At 45.4% G+C, this 16,153-nt stretch overlaps 1 protein-coding gene across 1 annotated transcript in view; it reads right to left on the bottom strand.

Moving 5' to 3' along the window:
- Nucleotides 1-15,058, bottom strand: part of SLC6A5 (solute carrier family 6 member 5) — a 35,312-nt gene extending 20,254 nt beyond the window's left edge. The window contains exons 1-10 of the mRNA XM_054197801.1: nucleotides 15,050-15,058; nucleotides 13,725-14,252; nucleotides 12,352-12,490; nucleotides 10,879-11,010; nucleotides 10,390-10,563; nucleotides 9,411-9,552; nucleotides 8,859-8,991; nucleotides 6,583-6,717; nucleotides 3,495-3,598; nucleotides 459-583 (exon numbers count right to left, since the gene is read on the bottom strand). Coding sequence (XP_054053776.1) covers nucleotides 459-583; nucleotides 3,495-3,598; nucleotides 6,583-6,717; nucleotides 8,859-8,991; nucleotides 9,411-9,552; nucleotides 10,390-10,563; nucleotides 10,879-11,010; nucleotides 12,352-12,490; nucleotides 13,725-14,252; nucleotides 15,050-15,058 — 1,621 coding nt within the window. The remainder of the gene's footprint in view (nucleotides 1-458; nucleotides 584-3,494; nucleotides 3,599-6,582; nucleotides 6,718-8,858; nucleotides 8,992-9,410; nucleotides 9,553-10,389; nucleotides 10,564-10,878; nucleotides 11,011-12,351; nucleotides 12,491-13,724; nucleotides 14,253-15,049) is intronic.
- Between the last annotated feature and the right edge of the window lie 1,095 nt (nucleotides 15,059-16,153).

Genomic DNA, 16,153 nt, shown 5'->3' with positions numbered 1-16,153 from the left:
TTTAGAAGCTCGATCCACCTCTGACACCGCATTTCCCCCAGAACCACCATTATGAAGCCCACCATCCTCTCATCCAAGATTCCCACCATCAGGGACAACTTTTACCTTGGGGACCTGACAAGGCAGCAACACAGACAAATGAGAGGGCCAGTGATCGCTTGAACTATGTGAAGGAGACATCTCAGCCTACCCCCTTATGTATGTCACTTACATAATGATCTGAAATGAGTCTCAGCTTGCTTCCTTGTCTTACCAAATGACTGATAAGGAGGCTTCGAGTAGTACCTTGACTTCCCAGTTGACTTCCCAGTGTACCTTCTCCCATACAGAAATGCCTACAAGTAGTTTATTAATCCACTCCAGTTTGAAGTCATTATTCCCACCTCCAATGTCATCATTGACAATAGAGCTGAAGTTGCCACCAGGTGCCTAAGTAACGAAACAGCAGCGTACCCTACCTTGGTCTGCCACAGCTTCAATATTCACTTTGAGCTCATTTGCCATGAAGCCAATAACTGAGAAGATGACAAAGCCTGCAAAAATACTTGTGGCACTGTTGGTACATGTGACTATCAATGTGTCCCTGAAAAGAAAAAACAAGAAGCCGCGTTACCTTGTTGCAAGACATGCAAAGAAAGGTTTTGTACACATTTCAGGAGTCTCTCTCATAAGCACACACATCCTGTGGGAACGCCGCTGAAGGTACACTTTTACACTTATCAGGTACGTCTGATGCCAATCAGGTGCCAGAAGTCTTCACAACACCACCAAAAATCAGCTGTGCAAGTTTCCATCACCCACGTGCCATGTAGGAAGCCATGGGTGGATATGCACTTCTGCTCTTGGCCTCTCTGACGAGGATAGCAATGACGACATGATCTGTAACGCAGTGTTTTACTCTTTGCCTGATGTGGATATCTGCTCACTGTATTACATACGCACTAGCCACCACCATCCAGGTAAGATTATTTTTGTCCTGTATCTTTCTTGTATTTGCACACAAAATTTCAGAGCTAAGCTTGCTGTACCTTGCAGCACTCACTTCAATGCCCACCCATCTGTAGATGATTCCCTGCTACAATTGTCTGCTGTTGTTAAGGGAATCTGAAGAAATCCACACCTGAATGTCATACTATACTGGGTAAGTAGATATGACTTGACAGGAAACCAGCCCTCACAATCCCCATCCATAATTATTACATTCTTGATAGAATTTTTATTTTTAGTTCCCAATATAAATTAAAATGAGGGGCAACGGTTTTAAACTAGAGCAGTGCAGGTTTAGATTAGACATTGGGAAGACGTTCTTCACCATGAGGGTGGTGAGACACTGGAACAGGTTGCCCAGAGAGGTGGTGAAGGCCCCAGACCTGGAAGTTTTTAAGGCCAGGCTGGATGGGGCTCTGAGCAACCCGATCTAGATGAAGACATCCTTGCTCACTGCAGGGGGGTTGGACTAGATGACCTTTAGAGGTCCCTTCCAACCCAACGCATTCTATGATAGGTGTGTTCAGAAGACTTCCCCTTAAAATATTACAACTTAGGAACAAAAAAGTCACTTACCTTAAGTGTGGTTTGGTTTTGTTTGTTTTGTGGGTTTTTTTTAAGTTGACTAGAAATCCTTATTCCTACTGCTCTTTGTTTGTCAGGAACAGAACAAAATACAACCTGAAAAGCTGTCAAGAACCTCACAGAGCTGGCAGAACTTCTGGAACCTCTAACAGAGCATCTCTTAAGGCTCTAATGATTAGGTTAATTCTTCAGGTCTACAGAAAAAAAATAATAGTCTTCTCTTTGGAATTACAATGTGTTAATCTTCTTCCAAAACCCAGAAAAGTTTTAAGGAAAATATTTTAGGTATGCATTATGAAGTGAATTTATGTAAATTTATTGCAATTCTAGATTATTAAATGATGTTTAAATGAATATGTAACTGAAAACTACAATTTTATCTGCAGTGCTAGAATGTAATGAATATAAAAACTGAAAAAGAAGATAGCCATGCTTCATTTCAGTATTCAAAATGTGTTGTAAAATTAACAAATTAGAAGTAACTAAGCTTTTCTAATTATTTCTGCTTCGGTGTCCCATATCCCTCTCTAACATAGTGAGGCATGTATTTGGTATTAGACCTGTAAGATTTTTATACTTTATTACCAAACGTTTAATTCAAAGTTTTTGTTAACATTTTCCAAATGCCACAAAACATTGCTAAATGAATGCAGAAAGATAGCATGATGTTTCTCTCATTTTTTGAATACCATTTTTTGGTATTCTGAATGTATTAATTCATCAACAAAAAAAAAAAAAATCAAAGCATTTTCAAAAATAGGACCCAAAGGATTGCTGGGTAGGATTTACTGAGAAAGCAACGCTGTTACTTATTCATCCATATTTTGGGATAATTATATTAAATTACGTTCGAACAGCAGTAGGAAATGTTTTTGAAATTCCTTTTTAAAATCCTGATCTGCATTTCTTTTTGAAGGTAAGTTTTTGCATACAGTTCTTAGAAGTTATAGGATATGGGAGTTCAAATCCCAAGGAGCGTGTGCTTTAGAGGTCTTGATTCAGGAAAGACCTTTAAGCATACCCTTGGGACAGTCCCTGTGCCGCCCTGAGTCAGCAGCTCTGCCATTGCAGGCATCAGTAAAGGTTTGCTTCAGCTGAAACAAGATTGGCTTTAAGGACAATAAAACAGCAGTGAAACATTCTACTAATGCCACTTGCTTTTGGTTTTTTCCATCTGCAGACATATATCTGGCACATTTTTTTATGGAAAACTATACTATGCCACCAGAACGGTTACCTTTTCCTTGGAAAAATAACTTTCAGTGATTACAAATAAAAGTGATTTTAAATTTCACAACTTGGAATAACTTTGTGCATGTAAAACCACGCTAGGGGTAATTGGAAAAAATAATGGCGTTTAGGAGAGACAAAAAATCACATATATGGAAGTTGCACGTTAAACTCATGTATGTCTCACAACGGCAAACTTCAGCCCATTCTACACACGGGATGTTCTTCAGCAGAGGCTGACAACTGGCTGGGTTTCATACCACTGCTCACGGCTGTTGACAGCTTCCCAGGTTGCCTTTCCACCTAAAACTGCTGATTCTGAAAATTAAGAGTCAATAGGGACTACAAGAAGCCTAAATCTCATCTTGAGACTAGTAGATTAGGACCTGGGGAGAAGATACAACATACAAAACCAAAAAAGATTAAAGAAACAAAACGAACAAAACCCCCAAAAAAAAAAATCAGAGAGGGGGAAGAGAGAGGGGGAAGAGAGAGGGGGAAGAGAGAGGGGGAAGAGAGAGGGGGAAGAGAGAGGGGGAAGAGGGTCTAAAAAAAAAAAAAAAAAAGAAAAGGAAAGGAAAAGGAAAACATGGAGGGTCTTTCAAACCAGATTTCTGCAAGTTGGTAGCTGACTGTGTTTGGAGAAGACCTGTTTACGTTTAATAAGACCGATGAGTTTCACTCTCACATACCTGTAGCAATTATTATGGAATTTGTTGTAGGAAGAGAGAGTAATTAGGCCTCCCCATGCTGCAGATAAGGAGAAGAAAATCTGAGTGGCAGCATCCTTCCAAACCTAAAATAGACAGGAGAGGAACTAGCATCGGCTTCAGGAAAGAGTGTTAGAAAGACCAAAAACACTTAAATGTTACTGCTGGGGATTAACACATAAGTAGTTTAAATGAACTTTAGAGCAACGGATGTCAATAGAACATTTAAAAGCAAAATCCTACCCTGAAATACAGAGTGCCCATTCGATGGGGAGTACTGTCCTTGTGAGCCCATATAAAATGACAATAATTTATATTTTAAAATGACAATATTGTATACAGAAAAACTGTTGCTGTATATGGAAGGCACAAATACTCAGCCTGTATTGCTTGATGAATATCAGTTCAAATACATTCATCAAAGAAAATACAAATCAAGAGGAAAAAAATCTGCATCAGGTGCTCATGGTTTACCTGCCAGTGGCCCTAAATAATACTTTTATCTTCTTGATAAAAGTAATTATGTTGCTTGATGTGCTACTTATGAATGAGATCACACTAAAATTAGGGTAAATTTCCACCATTAGGCGTACATCAAACAGCACAGTGTAAGTTAGGGTTCTTTAGACATGAGGGCCCATCTTCCTCCCATCAGAAGAAAAGACATGCTCAGCCAAGTCTCTCTTAAAAAAAACAAACCAAACAGCACTGCTTGTTCTGTAACAAAGTTCTTCAAAGCCTTAAATGCATTTAGATTAAAATTGCCTGAAATTTCAAAGGAGCTGTTCTTACTTATCACTTGCAAAATGTTGGAAGCATTGGTATTTCTATTTACAGGCTTCCCTACAAAGTCTAATTTTCCACCCAAGTCCACAGTGCAGAAGTGGAGATACACACACGTGCACAGATCGATGTACCTATACACACCCCAACCAGTTTGAAGATACTTAAACACCATTTTAAAAGTTACCAGCCAGCAAGCAGTCAATCCTTCACCTAATTGAGTGCAATACACAGCTGTTAATTCATGTTACACTGTAAAGAAAATTGAAAACGGAAGCTCGCCGGAATATTATTGAACACTTACCCAGGGTGACAGAGACACTTAGTGTATTCAGACAGGCCCGTTTTGCAAAAGGCAGCAGTTCCCACCTCCTTTATTGCACAATGTGGGATCCAAAAATGCTCATATTTAATGCAAAATTAATTTCTGTATTGTTTGCAAAAGATCTAACACTCCCATCACCAAAGGGTCAAAATACCCATGATTGCAGAGATATTAAAGAATTTAAGATCTGCACAATTAATCCAGGAAAGTGGTTTCAGCTTTAATTATCTACCTATCGGTGTGATATCACACAGCTATTGATAGAGGAAAAGAATTCTTAAGGGGAAAAAAAAAAAAATCACCAGATTTCCTGAGGTCTTGCTAAAAAAACCTCTTATATTTCTAGAGAAAAAAGTCTGAATTGTAACTCTCAGCTCAGGCTTCAATTCAGTCTCCAGACTCCTGCCTGAAGACTGACACACATCAGACAAATATATAACACATAGGTGGATTTATGCTGACACAAACATAAATCCATGTGTATTTTTGGAAAAAGTTTGACGGGCTTCATTGACAACAAATGGCTGTTTAGAAATCGGTTGAAATCCTGAGTGAAGCAGCAGAGCTGAAGCTCCACCTCATACAGTCAATGCTTAAAGAGCAAAGCCACTGTTATCAGCTCCTCTCTCCAAGCTGTGCAGTGCAGTCAACACGCTGGAGGGAAGCGATGCCATCCAGAGGGACCTGGACACGCTTGAGAGGTGGGCCTGTGTGAACCTCATGGAGTTCAACATGGCCAAGTGCAAGGTCCTGCATCTGGGTTGCAGCAATCCCAAGCACAGATACAGGTTGGGCGGAGAATGGATTGAGAGCAGCCCTGAGGAGAAGGACTTGGGGGTGCTGGCTGATGAGAAGCTCAAAACGAGTAGGCTATGTCCACTTGAAGCCCAGAAAGCCAACCACATCCCAGACTGTATCAAAAGCAGCATGGCCAGCAGGTTGAGGGAGGGGATTCTGCCCCTCTACTCGCTCTGGGGAGACCCCCCTGCAGTGCTGCCTCCAGCTCTGGGGCCCCCAACATAAGAAGGACACGGACCTGTCCAGAGGAGGCCACAAAGATGATCAGAGGGCTGGAGCATCTCTGCTACGAGGACAGGCTGAGAGAGTTGGGGTTATTCAGCCTGGAGAAGAAAAGGCTTCAGAGACACCTTATAGACTTAAAGGGGGCCTACGGGAAAACTGGAGAGTGACCCTTTACCAGGGAGTGTAATGATAGGATGAGGGGGAATGGTTTTAAACTGAAAGAGGGGAGATTTAGGTTAGATATACAGAAGAAATCCTTTCCTGTGAGGGTGGTGAGCCCGTTGCCCAGAGGAGCTGTGGCTGCCCCATCCCTGGAGGTGTTCAAGGCCAGGTTGAACGGGGCTTTGAGCCGCCTGGTCTGGTGGGAGGTGTCCCTGCCCAGGGCAGGGGGCTTGGAACTAGGTGATCTTTAAGGTCCCTTCCAACTCTATGATTCTATAAATATATGCTACTAGGAAGTTAGATTAAGCGAAATTAAATTATACATCCTAACCTAATGTTTCATACGCATTGTTCTGAACAAGCTTTGCTCAATGAGTAAAACACACCTATTCGGAGCATTTCTCAAGAAATGCAGATAAGTTTATGTTACCTATGGAAAGCTTCATGTGCTTGTTCAAGCCAAGCCAGCATCCAAAAGGCACCAGCATATGTATAACTATACTTCCTTTTTAATTCACTATTTTTCAATGCACTTGCTCAGAGTTTCGGTTGAAATACTAAATGTGAAGTGAATAACATATCTATAATCATATAGGTAAAACACGTTACGTGCACACAAATAACAAACATCCATTGCAACAACACCCTGCGTAAGATGAAGAACAAGTTTCACAGATGACAATACTGCCTCTGCACATAGAAAATGCTTGCAGCAGACACCGAGAAATCTGTAGGACTTATTCACCCTCCAACTTATGAATGCAATAATGAGCCCACCATAGCATCAATGAGCTTCTCCCACTTGGGCGTGATGAAGTACCAGATTCCAGCTCCAGCTCCAGGTAGAGTCACTCCTCTTATAAGAAGGATGATGAGAACTACATAGGGGAATGTAGCTGTAAAGTACACCACCTGGACAGACCAAAAAAGAAAAACAAATATTAAAAAGGCTTATTTGGGTGTATAAGAAGAGAGGGGGGAAACACAAGTGCTACGCTATTGCCTGAACAAAGCAATTACTCAGGCTCAGAGACAATAGGGGGATAAACTAGGAAGACAACAGGGTTATTTCCCAGGAAATCTGAAGTTTCACAGCTCATCTTGCTGCTGGAAAGAGGAATAATATCATAATATCAACAGAGGTAAGAGTTGGATTCTAGACAGAGGGGGGAAGAAAAAGCAGAAAAGGAAGTCTGGAGAGGAATAACAGGAATTTACAGCTAAATGCTTGAACTAACAGAGCACAATGGAAATTAAATGAGCAATCATTCAATAACACTTGAAGTTCTGATTTATTTTTTCTATATATTTCTCTGTATTTAACTAAGCCTAAAGAAGTTTTATTACTATTTGTACCTCTTAACAATTACATATCACCACGAAAATATCTATGGTCCCAATGCAAAAAAGGAAAGTCAGTGAAATGATCCAGATAGTCCTAATCATCATTATGTCTAAATACACAACAGAAGTTGTCTGTTTAATGTCTTAATAATTACCTAGTACAGAGCAGAGGTCTCTATAGTCAAATAAAATGGCTAGATTATGGTCAGTTAAGCTGTACACTCTACCCGAAAGTATTCAAATCCCTTTCACATTAACCTCTGAATCTTACAGGGACCAGAATCCTCTGATCTAAAACAGCTTTCCCGACTTTGTCTTTGCTGTTTCAATAAGTGTTTCAAGAAGTCACCCCAATTAGTTTTTGTGCAGTGAATACACTGAACCCATCTATGCATAAACAAAGGTTTTCTATGCCTGTGTCGTGGTTTAGTTTATCTCACACCAGGACATCCTGACACCAAGGAGTCAATATTTTTCTTGGCCCCTAAGACTCACTTAAAGAAATACCTATTGCTACATCCAAACCCAAGTTATTCTCCTGTACATCGTCTGTTCCTTGGCTCTGGCCTTTCATGAAACAGTTTTTCCTGTCACACAAAGGTAGGGGGAAAAAAAAAAAAATCTCAACTTTCCCTTGGCACTCCAAGTCTCTGGATTTTCTGCTAATTCCCAAGCTGCCTCCCAAGAGATGTTGTCAGCTTCTAGATTCAGAGGGATGGCTTGGAATCAGAAACCCCATGCCCAGCTCTAGAAAACTCACAGCTATCTCTGCACATCCCCTGTCTTTAGCCTAGGAAATATCCAGTTATTCTGCTCCAGCTTTTTTTCTTTTTCTTTTCAACCTACTCTTCGTAAATAAGCTAGATTTATGTCATATCATCATCTAACATTTTAACCTGCATGCTAATTGCAGTGGCATTGATGGAGAAGTCTCAAATATTGTATTCCTGCAGCTTTCACCAAAAAAAAAAAAAAAAAAAAAAAAAAAAAAACCAAAAAACCCACCCAAACCAGTGCTGCCGATGAAGAAAAAGCTGCGTCTCTCTGCTCAGATGGCTGCCTGGCTAATTCGTATACCTGTAATTCCACGCCAATGAGAGGACATGTTCCCCCTTGACACGGCTGTTAGTTAGGAGGCATGGCAGAAAGCTGCAGGTTTGAAGGGCAAGGGAGAGAATGACATGCGAGGTGTCAGAGAAGGAGCAAGGAGCCTGGTCACCGCAAAGAGGAGCTTTAGAAAGATGGCACACGAACACTTGGGAAAAGAGGATACACGCTGTCACTGCTCACACCCACCATAGACCAGCTTAAGTTCAGTTATGATTTTAAAACATGTTACTTAACATCTTAAATTACATCAAAATTTCCCTGATTACAGTGAAATGCGAGGTGACGGCAGAATTTTAATGCACACCACACAGAATAGGGAAGGATGCTGAACGCACCTTTTTGCCATCCAACCGCTGAGCGCAGCTCAAGGGCTCATTTTAAAGTTACTGAAGATTAGGAAACAAATGCTGAACCAAAATGATCCTTTGTTTATGTTTTGGGTAGTCAGGAAAACACGGACAGGAAAAGGGCATTTCACTAATACTTAGCCATTTACTGAAAATGATTGTCAATAATTCACTGCCTTAAACGAGAGCGTGATTCCCTTGAAGCAGCACACTGCTTTCTTGCAAATATATGATCACAAATATTTTTCTTACTTTTCCTGATGACTTGATTCCTTTAGCAAGGGAGGCATATACAATCACCCAAGCCAGGAAAAGAGATAGTGCCAAGGGCCATCTAATCTCACCAGGATATTCAATCCCTGCTGAAATCTTCAATACAAAGTACCTGAGGAAAAAAAAAAAAAAGAAAATTTAAAAAAGAAAAAAAATTAATGACAGCAACTGCAGGCAGTAATTCAGTGCGAATCCCTACAGTGTTTTGTTTTGCTTCAGTGTCCTCAGTGGTTCCTCTAGAAGGTTCCAGTGATCCTCACCATGTATTATTTTATTTATCTGCATTGCAGTAGTAGATAAAAATGCTAAGCATGGGCCAACACCCCAGCTGTGCTAAGCACCGTAGGAACAGACCACAAATAATCCAGCATTTGAAATTTAGCTTTCATCATTCCTAGGCATTAAAAATGGGTATCATTTGTTGTCCTTAACTATTGTATTTCTAGTTTTCCAAATAGTGATTTGCGGTCTGCTAGCAGCGGATTTTAGAGAAAGATTAACATAACGTCTCTAGGCAAAGAAAGATCTTACTTGAAGTATTCTTCACTTCCACTGACAAACGTTTTGTTTCCTTCACTGGTGAAGTTAACCATAGTCAAGTTTGGATAGGCACTCATACAGAAAGTGGAGTTCTTGATTTGGATTTTAGGGCGGTCACCGATAATGCAGGAATCTAGGAAGAAAAGAAAACCAAGAGAAAAATAACTTGTCTGGATTTTCTTTTCAGGTTGCGTGTAAAATGGCAACAAAAAGCATCAGGTCACACACACGACTTGAACTTTGGTCCTGTGTTAGATTTCTGGAACTCCTTGCTTGCAGAAGCTATAAGGGTCTGACAGAACTCGGTTTTGGGATAAAGGGGAAAATCCTAAGTGCCTAAGGTGTAAAAAGAGTCTGAGGAAGTGAAAGAGCTTCTACCCGCCCGCGGGGAGCGCTCGCTCCCCGTCTCAGGGCAGGATTAGGGAGTCCCGGGGCGCAGCACCCAGCCCGGACGGCCCGCACCCCCCGGGGCAGAGGCCGGGGGACACCGCACCCCGCTGCTGGTGATGGCGGCTCTTCCAGAAGGTTGTTTGCCCGGTTTACTTTTCATGTTTTGGGCCGTTTGCAAAAACGGTTTTCGGGGTTTTTTTTCGTTAATTCTCTCTGAAGCCCAAGAAGTTGTTTTTAACAGAAACCAGAGGCTGCAGCATCATGTTCTGTGCTTTCTTCCCTACACAGAGCTTTTACTCGAAAAAAAACAAGTTGGGCTTCTTCTCAGCATTGTAGTTGGGAAAATTCTATTTATCCTTGATGAGGAAAAATGTAAATAAAAGCGGGGAGAAGTGCCCATATGAAGGAGATCAATTCAAAGCGCCTTGCGTTCCTCCGTGTTGGGAACCTCGCCCGGCCACAGGCATCCGCAGTCTCCGCTGGCATCTCCCAGGGGCGCAGCTGAGCCGCGGAAAGTTCTGGAAACCCGGGGCCACAAAAGGCGGGGGGGAGGGGAGAATTAAAGCCTGTCCCAACTTACCTAACAAAAGTTTGTTTTTATCTTTACAGTCGGGTGTGTTCCACGGGTTGTTACAGGAAGCCCAAGGTAGCACAGGTACAAAGGACGCAAAAAGGTAGAAAAGTGTGTAGCACAGAATAATATTGTAATATATGGCTATTAGAACCGAGATGATCAGCATCGCAATGCCGCAGCCTGGGAGAAAAGAGAGGGAGAGAGAAAAATAATGCTGTTAATCCCAGGCGGAGGAGGGGGGCCGCAGCCGGTCCCGGCTTCCTCTGGCGCAGGTGCGGAGCGCATCCCCCAGCAGAAAGGGCTCCACGCGCAACCGCCGCGCAAGTTGCGCGCCCGCGCTGCTGAGCCACCAGCCGGAGAGAGCCCGTAGCATGCGGCTGCGGAGCGGGGGCGCAGGGAGGCGGCCGTGCCTAAGCCATGCAAGAGGAGCCGGGGTGGGGGGCTGTGTGCAGGTCATGCCCCCCCAAAAACTGGGCCGGCTCCTGCTCCGCTCACCTTGCAAGGCGGGGATGGCTTTCCAGACAGACACGGGCCCCTGACTAGCAAACTGCCCCAGGGAGACTTCCAGGAAGAAAATGGGGATCCCAGCTAGAGCCAGCATCATCAAATAGGGGATGAGAAACGCACCTTGGGGGGAGGAGAAGGAGGGGGAGAAGAGAGAGAACAACCTGAATCATCGCGCGTAGGCGAGGGGGGGCCGCTCTGCTTCATTCGACACATCGGGGGGGGATCTCGCCTCCCTCCGCGGCCCGGTGCGGAGAGCCCCGCGCAGCCTCCGCGGGGCAGCCCCCTCCCCCGCCCCACTTCCCCCCCCCCCCCCGTGGCGGCTGCAGGCTGGGAACGGGCTCTCCTGGGGCCGAAACGGGTCAATTTTTCTGCCCGCGGTGCTGGGGATAACTTAGTAAGACCTGTAGCTATTAGAAAATGTTCTATTTATTATCGATTCCCGGTGGCCCCAACCCCGCCAGGGAGGAGCAGCTTTCTGCATCTCTAGCATTTGCTCGAGATAACATTATCGTTAAATGAGTATTTTAACACCTCATACTTAGAAGTTCTTAGTTCTTACGTGTAAAAAGAAAAAGAGCTTACCTTTTTTTAAAAGAAAAAAATTTGTTTTCGTTTTAAATCGCTAGTTCTTCACATAAAATAGCTCTTACAGCCTCTACACAACCGTTTTCAATGCTCACAGCACCAACATCCCCTGCTGATAGTCCTGCGCAGAGGGAAGAGGCTTACAGCTGCAGGAGGCTGTGGCAGTAACACTCACCGGTTCCCACTTTAAATTGGAGCCTCTGTTAGGACAACCTCCCAAATAAACTTTTTCTTCCCCTTTTATTGACGGCACTACCTCTCTTCCAACCTTTTTTTTTTTTCTCCTTTATTCTGCTGAGCAGCATTCTCTCTATTCTCGAACGATTATTTTCCAATCGGATCATCGAGAGATTGAAAAGTTTCCCAAACTTCACAAAAGGGTATAACGCCTCCACTCGGGTTCAAACGCTCTCGTGGGACTTTCCCGACTGGAAAATCCTTTGTATCGCCCTCTTCCCCCTTCCGCTTCCCATGTCCCACCGTTTGCGGATTCAGACCCGATTGCGTTTAAATTAGGAGAAGTGGGGCCCGGAGCCCTCACTCTGTGCCCAGGCGTGATCCACCCGGCGTTTTATATTCCTTCCTCTCCGGCCGGCACCAATTGCAGGTGTTTTTTTTTTTTTTAAGGAAAGCGCTACCTTCTAACGAAATCTTGCCGGAATTTTCCTACTTTCAGAGCTGACCGTCAGCAAAACCCAGTTCTCGCTAAGTCGCTGACGGTCTGGAGGTGCACCCGGATCTCGCTGCCCGGCTTTGCCAGGCAAACGGGCACCGCCGGCTCCCGCTTCCCCCGTGCTTCTCCCCACCAAAAAGGCAGGGACCGGGCTCAGCCACGTACGGTTCTGCAGGTAGAGAGACAGGAAAAAGCCATCATACCTCCCCCATTCTTAAAGGCCAGGTACGGGAACCTCCAGACATTGCCCAGCCCCACTGCATAACCCACCATGGAGAGGATGAAATCCAGCTTGCTAGACCAGTTCCCTCGGGCTTTATTTTCATCCCCTACATCGTCTTCCTAAAAGGGTGAGGAAAGGGTGTGGGAGGGGAAAAGAAAAAAAAAAAAAGAAAAGAAAAAGAAAAAGAGAGATCGGAAAAGAGCCACTTCTGCAAACAAGCATCGCGGTGCTGCGGCTGCCGGGTTCACCGCAGGGAAACACGGAGAGCAGCGGCCGGAGCGCGGGGGCGGGGGGAACAGGAGGGGGACTGGGGAAGCCCCCCCGCAGCCCCCGCCCGTCTCTGCCCGGGCTCTTTCCTGCCAGAGAAAACATGATGGAGTGCTTTTAACCCCTGGCCCTCTCTCAGGCTGCTCCCGAGGGAGAGGAGGCAGCGACGGAGGGGTTCCGGGGGGGGGGGGGGGGCGGGGGGTGTTTGTGTGTTCTTGTGTCGGTCCCCGCTGCCAGGGCACCCCCCGCCCAGCTGGTTCCTCCGGGGACGAAATGCGCAGGGCTTTTGTGGACGGCTCCCTCCCGGAGACTCCGGCCACTGCAATGCGCATCTCCCGGCGAGACTGGCATCTACACAGGGCCTCGGGGGGTGTGGGGGTGTCGCCTGGCTCCTAATTCTCCGGTGCACGGCAGGTCCCATCGCCTTCTCTGGGGAGCGGAGCCCTCGGTGCCCTTGGGTGGGTAAGGACCGACCCGCCGGTCCCCAGCAAAGCCCGCAGGGGCCCAGCCCTTTCCCCCGGCATACACAGACGAAGTAAAATTTAAAAAAAAAAAAACGGTTTTACAGAATGAACCCGCCCCCTCCCCTCCTTTCAGGGTAACCCAGATACGCAGCAGGGCAGGGAGAGGGCGCCGGGGGGGGGCGGGCGGGCCCGACGCCTTCCCGGCCTCGCACCCCATAAGGGCAAACCCCTCCCGGGCGCAGGGTCAGGGTCTGGGAGGGTTTGGCGTCTTGTGGGGCTGGGTTAATTGATTTCACCTTATTTGCAGTTCCAGGCTCCAAGCCGGAACCGGGTTATACTGACAGGCACGGCTCAGTGAACGCGTTGGAATTAGCCGGGAATTATTGATTGTCGTTTATACCGATATTACATTATTAGCAGGCGCCAGCAGTCCGGCACTTTATCTAAGACCCTCTCTCCCCTTCCTCCATCCCCTCTCCCAGAGGCACAGCCCCATCCCCGACAGACTTGGACCTGATTTTAGAGCTTCAGCCCCAAATCGGTGCTGAGTGGCAAAGATCCCTCACTCCCACGAGCTGAAGGGGAGGAGGGGAAGAATAAACCCCCTAAGGAACCAACTTACCCCCTCCACTCTGCCAGGAAGAACAGAAGTGTTGCCATCTGTGCCCAGTACCACGGTACTCTGGCTCAAGGTCACCCAGGCGCCTTTGGCGTTGTTTTGCTCCAGTGTGCTCTTACCAAGGGTTAGATTAGCGTCCCCGTCTGTGCTTTGCAAAGCGGGAATTTTGCAGTGAGGGATAGCGGCTTGCCCGGCGGCCCCTGCCCCAGGGGTGTGCTTGCAGGGAAAGGTTTCCACAGATTCCCTCCGGAGAGTGGAGTTGGCTTGCACCGGGGTGCTGCTGAGCTTGCAGATCCCGACTTTGGTCCTCTCAAAATCATTTGGTTTAGCTTCTTCGGAGGAAAGGGTTTTGTTGTCGTTAGAGAGCGACCGGGGAAGCCTGGACATCGCGGCAGGGGCTGGCGGTGGGGCATTCTGCGGCTCATTTTCGGGGTTGATTCTTACAACTCCCGCGCCTTCATTGGCTCCAGGAGCAACGGTTTCAGGACTGTTCACAACCTGCTTGCTCATATCCCTTTGACTGGCGTAATCCTAAAACGACAACGTCACATAGTTTACCAAAAGGGGGAAGAAAAAAAAAAAGTCAGGACTGCAGAGATTCTACGAATTTCTTTCCTCGTGCACAAAATGCGTGCGCTAGAAAATCTGGATACAAAACTGTCGCAGAATTTCGAGGTGCCCCGGCTCGCCTGCTTGCCCTCTTATTCAGTGTTATTATTCTGGGGGAGAAAACAGTAAAGTATACAAAAAACTCAAAACAGACAAACAAAAAAACCGCACCAGCGTCTACAAACATGTAATGAGAGTTTAAATAAGTGTTGCTACAGCACTGCGCCGCCAGACCTTGTTAGATTTCACATCACGACTGTAGGATGCTCCCTTCGCTATCACCAGTGTAGAAAGATTCTTTAATTTTACGCCCCATTTCCTTTCTGTCATTCAACAATGCACATCGGCTTTTTTTTTTCTAGATATATAGGCAATAGTCAAGCTGCCCTGTAGGCAGCCGGAGATGTTAAAAAAAAAAAGTGAAATAGTGCTGGTGAGCATTTCTGAGCTGGCTGCCACCCTTCAAAACCCTACAGCAAGACAGTGAAACGCAAAAATAACCACACCACCACAGCGGAATTAATGACATTAACAGCTAGCTTTCCCTATTCTTTTCGACTCGCACACCTCTAAAGATTTTTTTAAGCATTTCAGTATTCATTAAACAGATTACTGACAGCAGTCCCACCCCCCCACCCCGCCTTTTCTTCTAATTTAAAAATTATATTTTAAAATGCATTTTCTTTTTGTACCTTAAACAACCCGCAGACAAACCCTACCTTCTCCATCAGTTTAATACTAGCTTCACAAATACACCTTGTTTTAGAAGGAGGTTTCCCAAAACTATTCGTCACCGTTTCCGTAGCAAGTTTTCTCTTCGTCTTAATGCCACCATCCCAGCGTCAGGGATTACACCTGCAAGGACTCGGTCACTATCCGAGTGCAATTCGGGGTACCACCGTTCCCTCCCTAGCCCCCTTCCCCTGCAGCAGCCCTACCCCCGCTCCTCGGAAGGCTTCCCGCGTTGGCTCCGCACGCAGTCCGCGGTCAGCACCGCGGACAGCCCCCGCAGCACCGCGGACAGCTCCCCCCCGGCACCCGCTTCCCTCCTTCCAGCCCTTTTCAATACCAAAGAAACGAAATCAAACACTTACCTCGTCTTAAACAGCCACAGACTGACTCGGTAGAGGTAAAAACAGCAGTACAGGCAATTGACGGACTGGATTTTGCCCAGTCCAGAGCAAAGCTTTCTATACTTCCTTGGGAAAGACTGGGTTTGCGTCAGTGCATAGCAAGGTGCCCTTCGTTTGACATTTTCTTGATAATAAGAGTTTGATAAATCATTACCCTTGGTTTCAGATTTTAAAGGGACAACAAGAAGCCAGAGCGCCGGCTAGCTGTCACTCAGGCGGCAGTGGGATTGCGTGGTCCCTGTGACTCATATGGGGGCTGATTACTAAACCAAATCCAGCAAGAGCGCTGAAGAACTTTCTTGCTGGTAATTGGAGGGAACATGTGAGAAACACGTACTACTGCACCCAAAGCAAGTGCGAAATGGGGAGAAACCTTCCATTTCTACCCCTCTCCCCCCCTCCCGGCTACTGTAGTGTGTGATTCCGCTTCTTTTTTTTTTTTTTTCCTGCAGTTCACAGTTGGATTAGACGTTATAATAGCTTTTAAAAATATATTCAAATTATATATATTTTTAACATATCTCCACATACCTATACACACAGAGAGAACTTCACTGCCTATAAAGTATACCAACACATTTTAATTGTTTCTTCCCTGTTCTCGTTGTCCCAGACAACACTATATCGTTTATTTTTACTGTGCTTCGTAGGGGGAAACCCTCAGCCCTGATTAAATTAAAACGATACACA

This window comes from Rissa tridactyla, chromosome 4 (assembly GCF_028500815.1).
Source record: "Rissa tridactyla isolate bRisTri1 chromosome 4, bRisTri1.patW.cur.20221130, whole genome shotgun sequence".
Taxonomy (NCBI): domain Eukaryota; kingdom Metazoa; phylum Chordata; class Aves; order Charadriiformes; family Laridae; genus Rissa; species Rissa tridactyla.
This window is presented reverse-complemented; position numbering and strand designations above follow the sequence as displayed.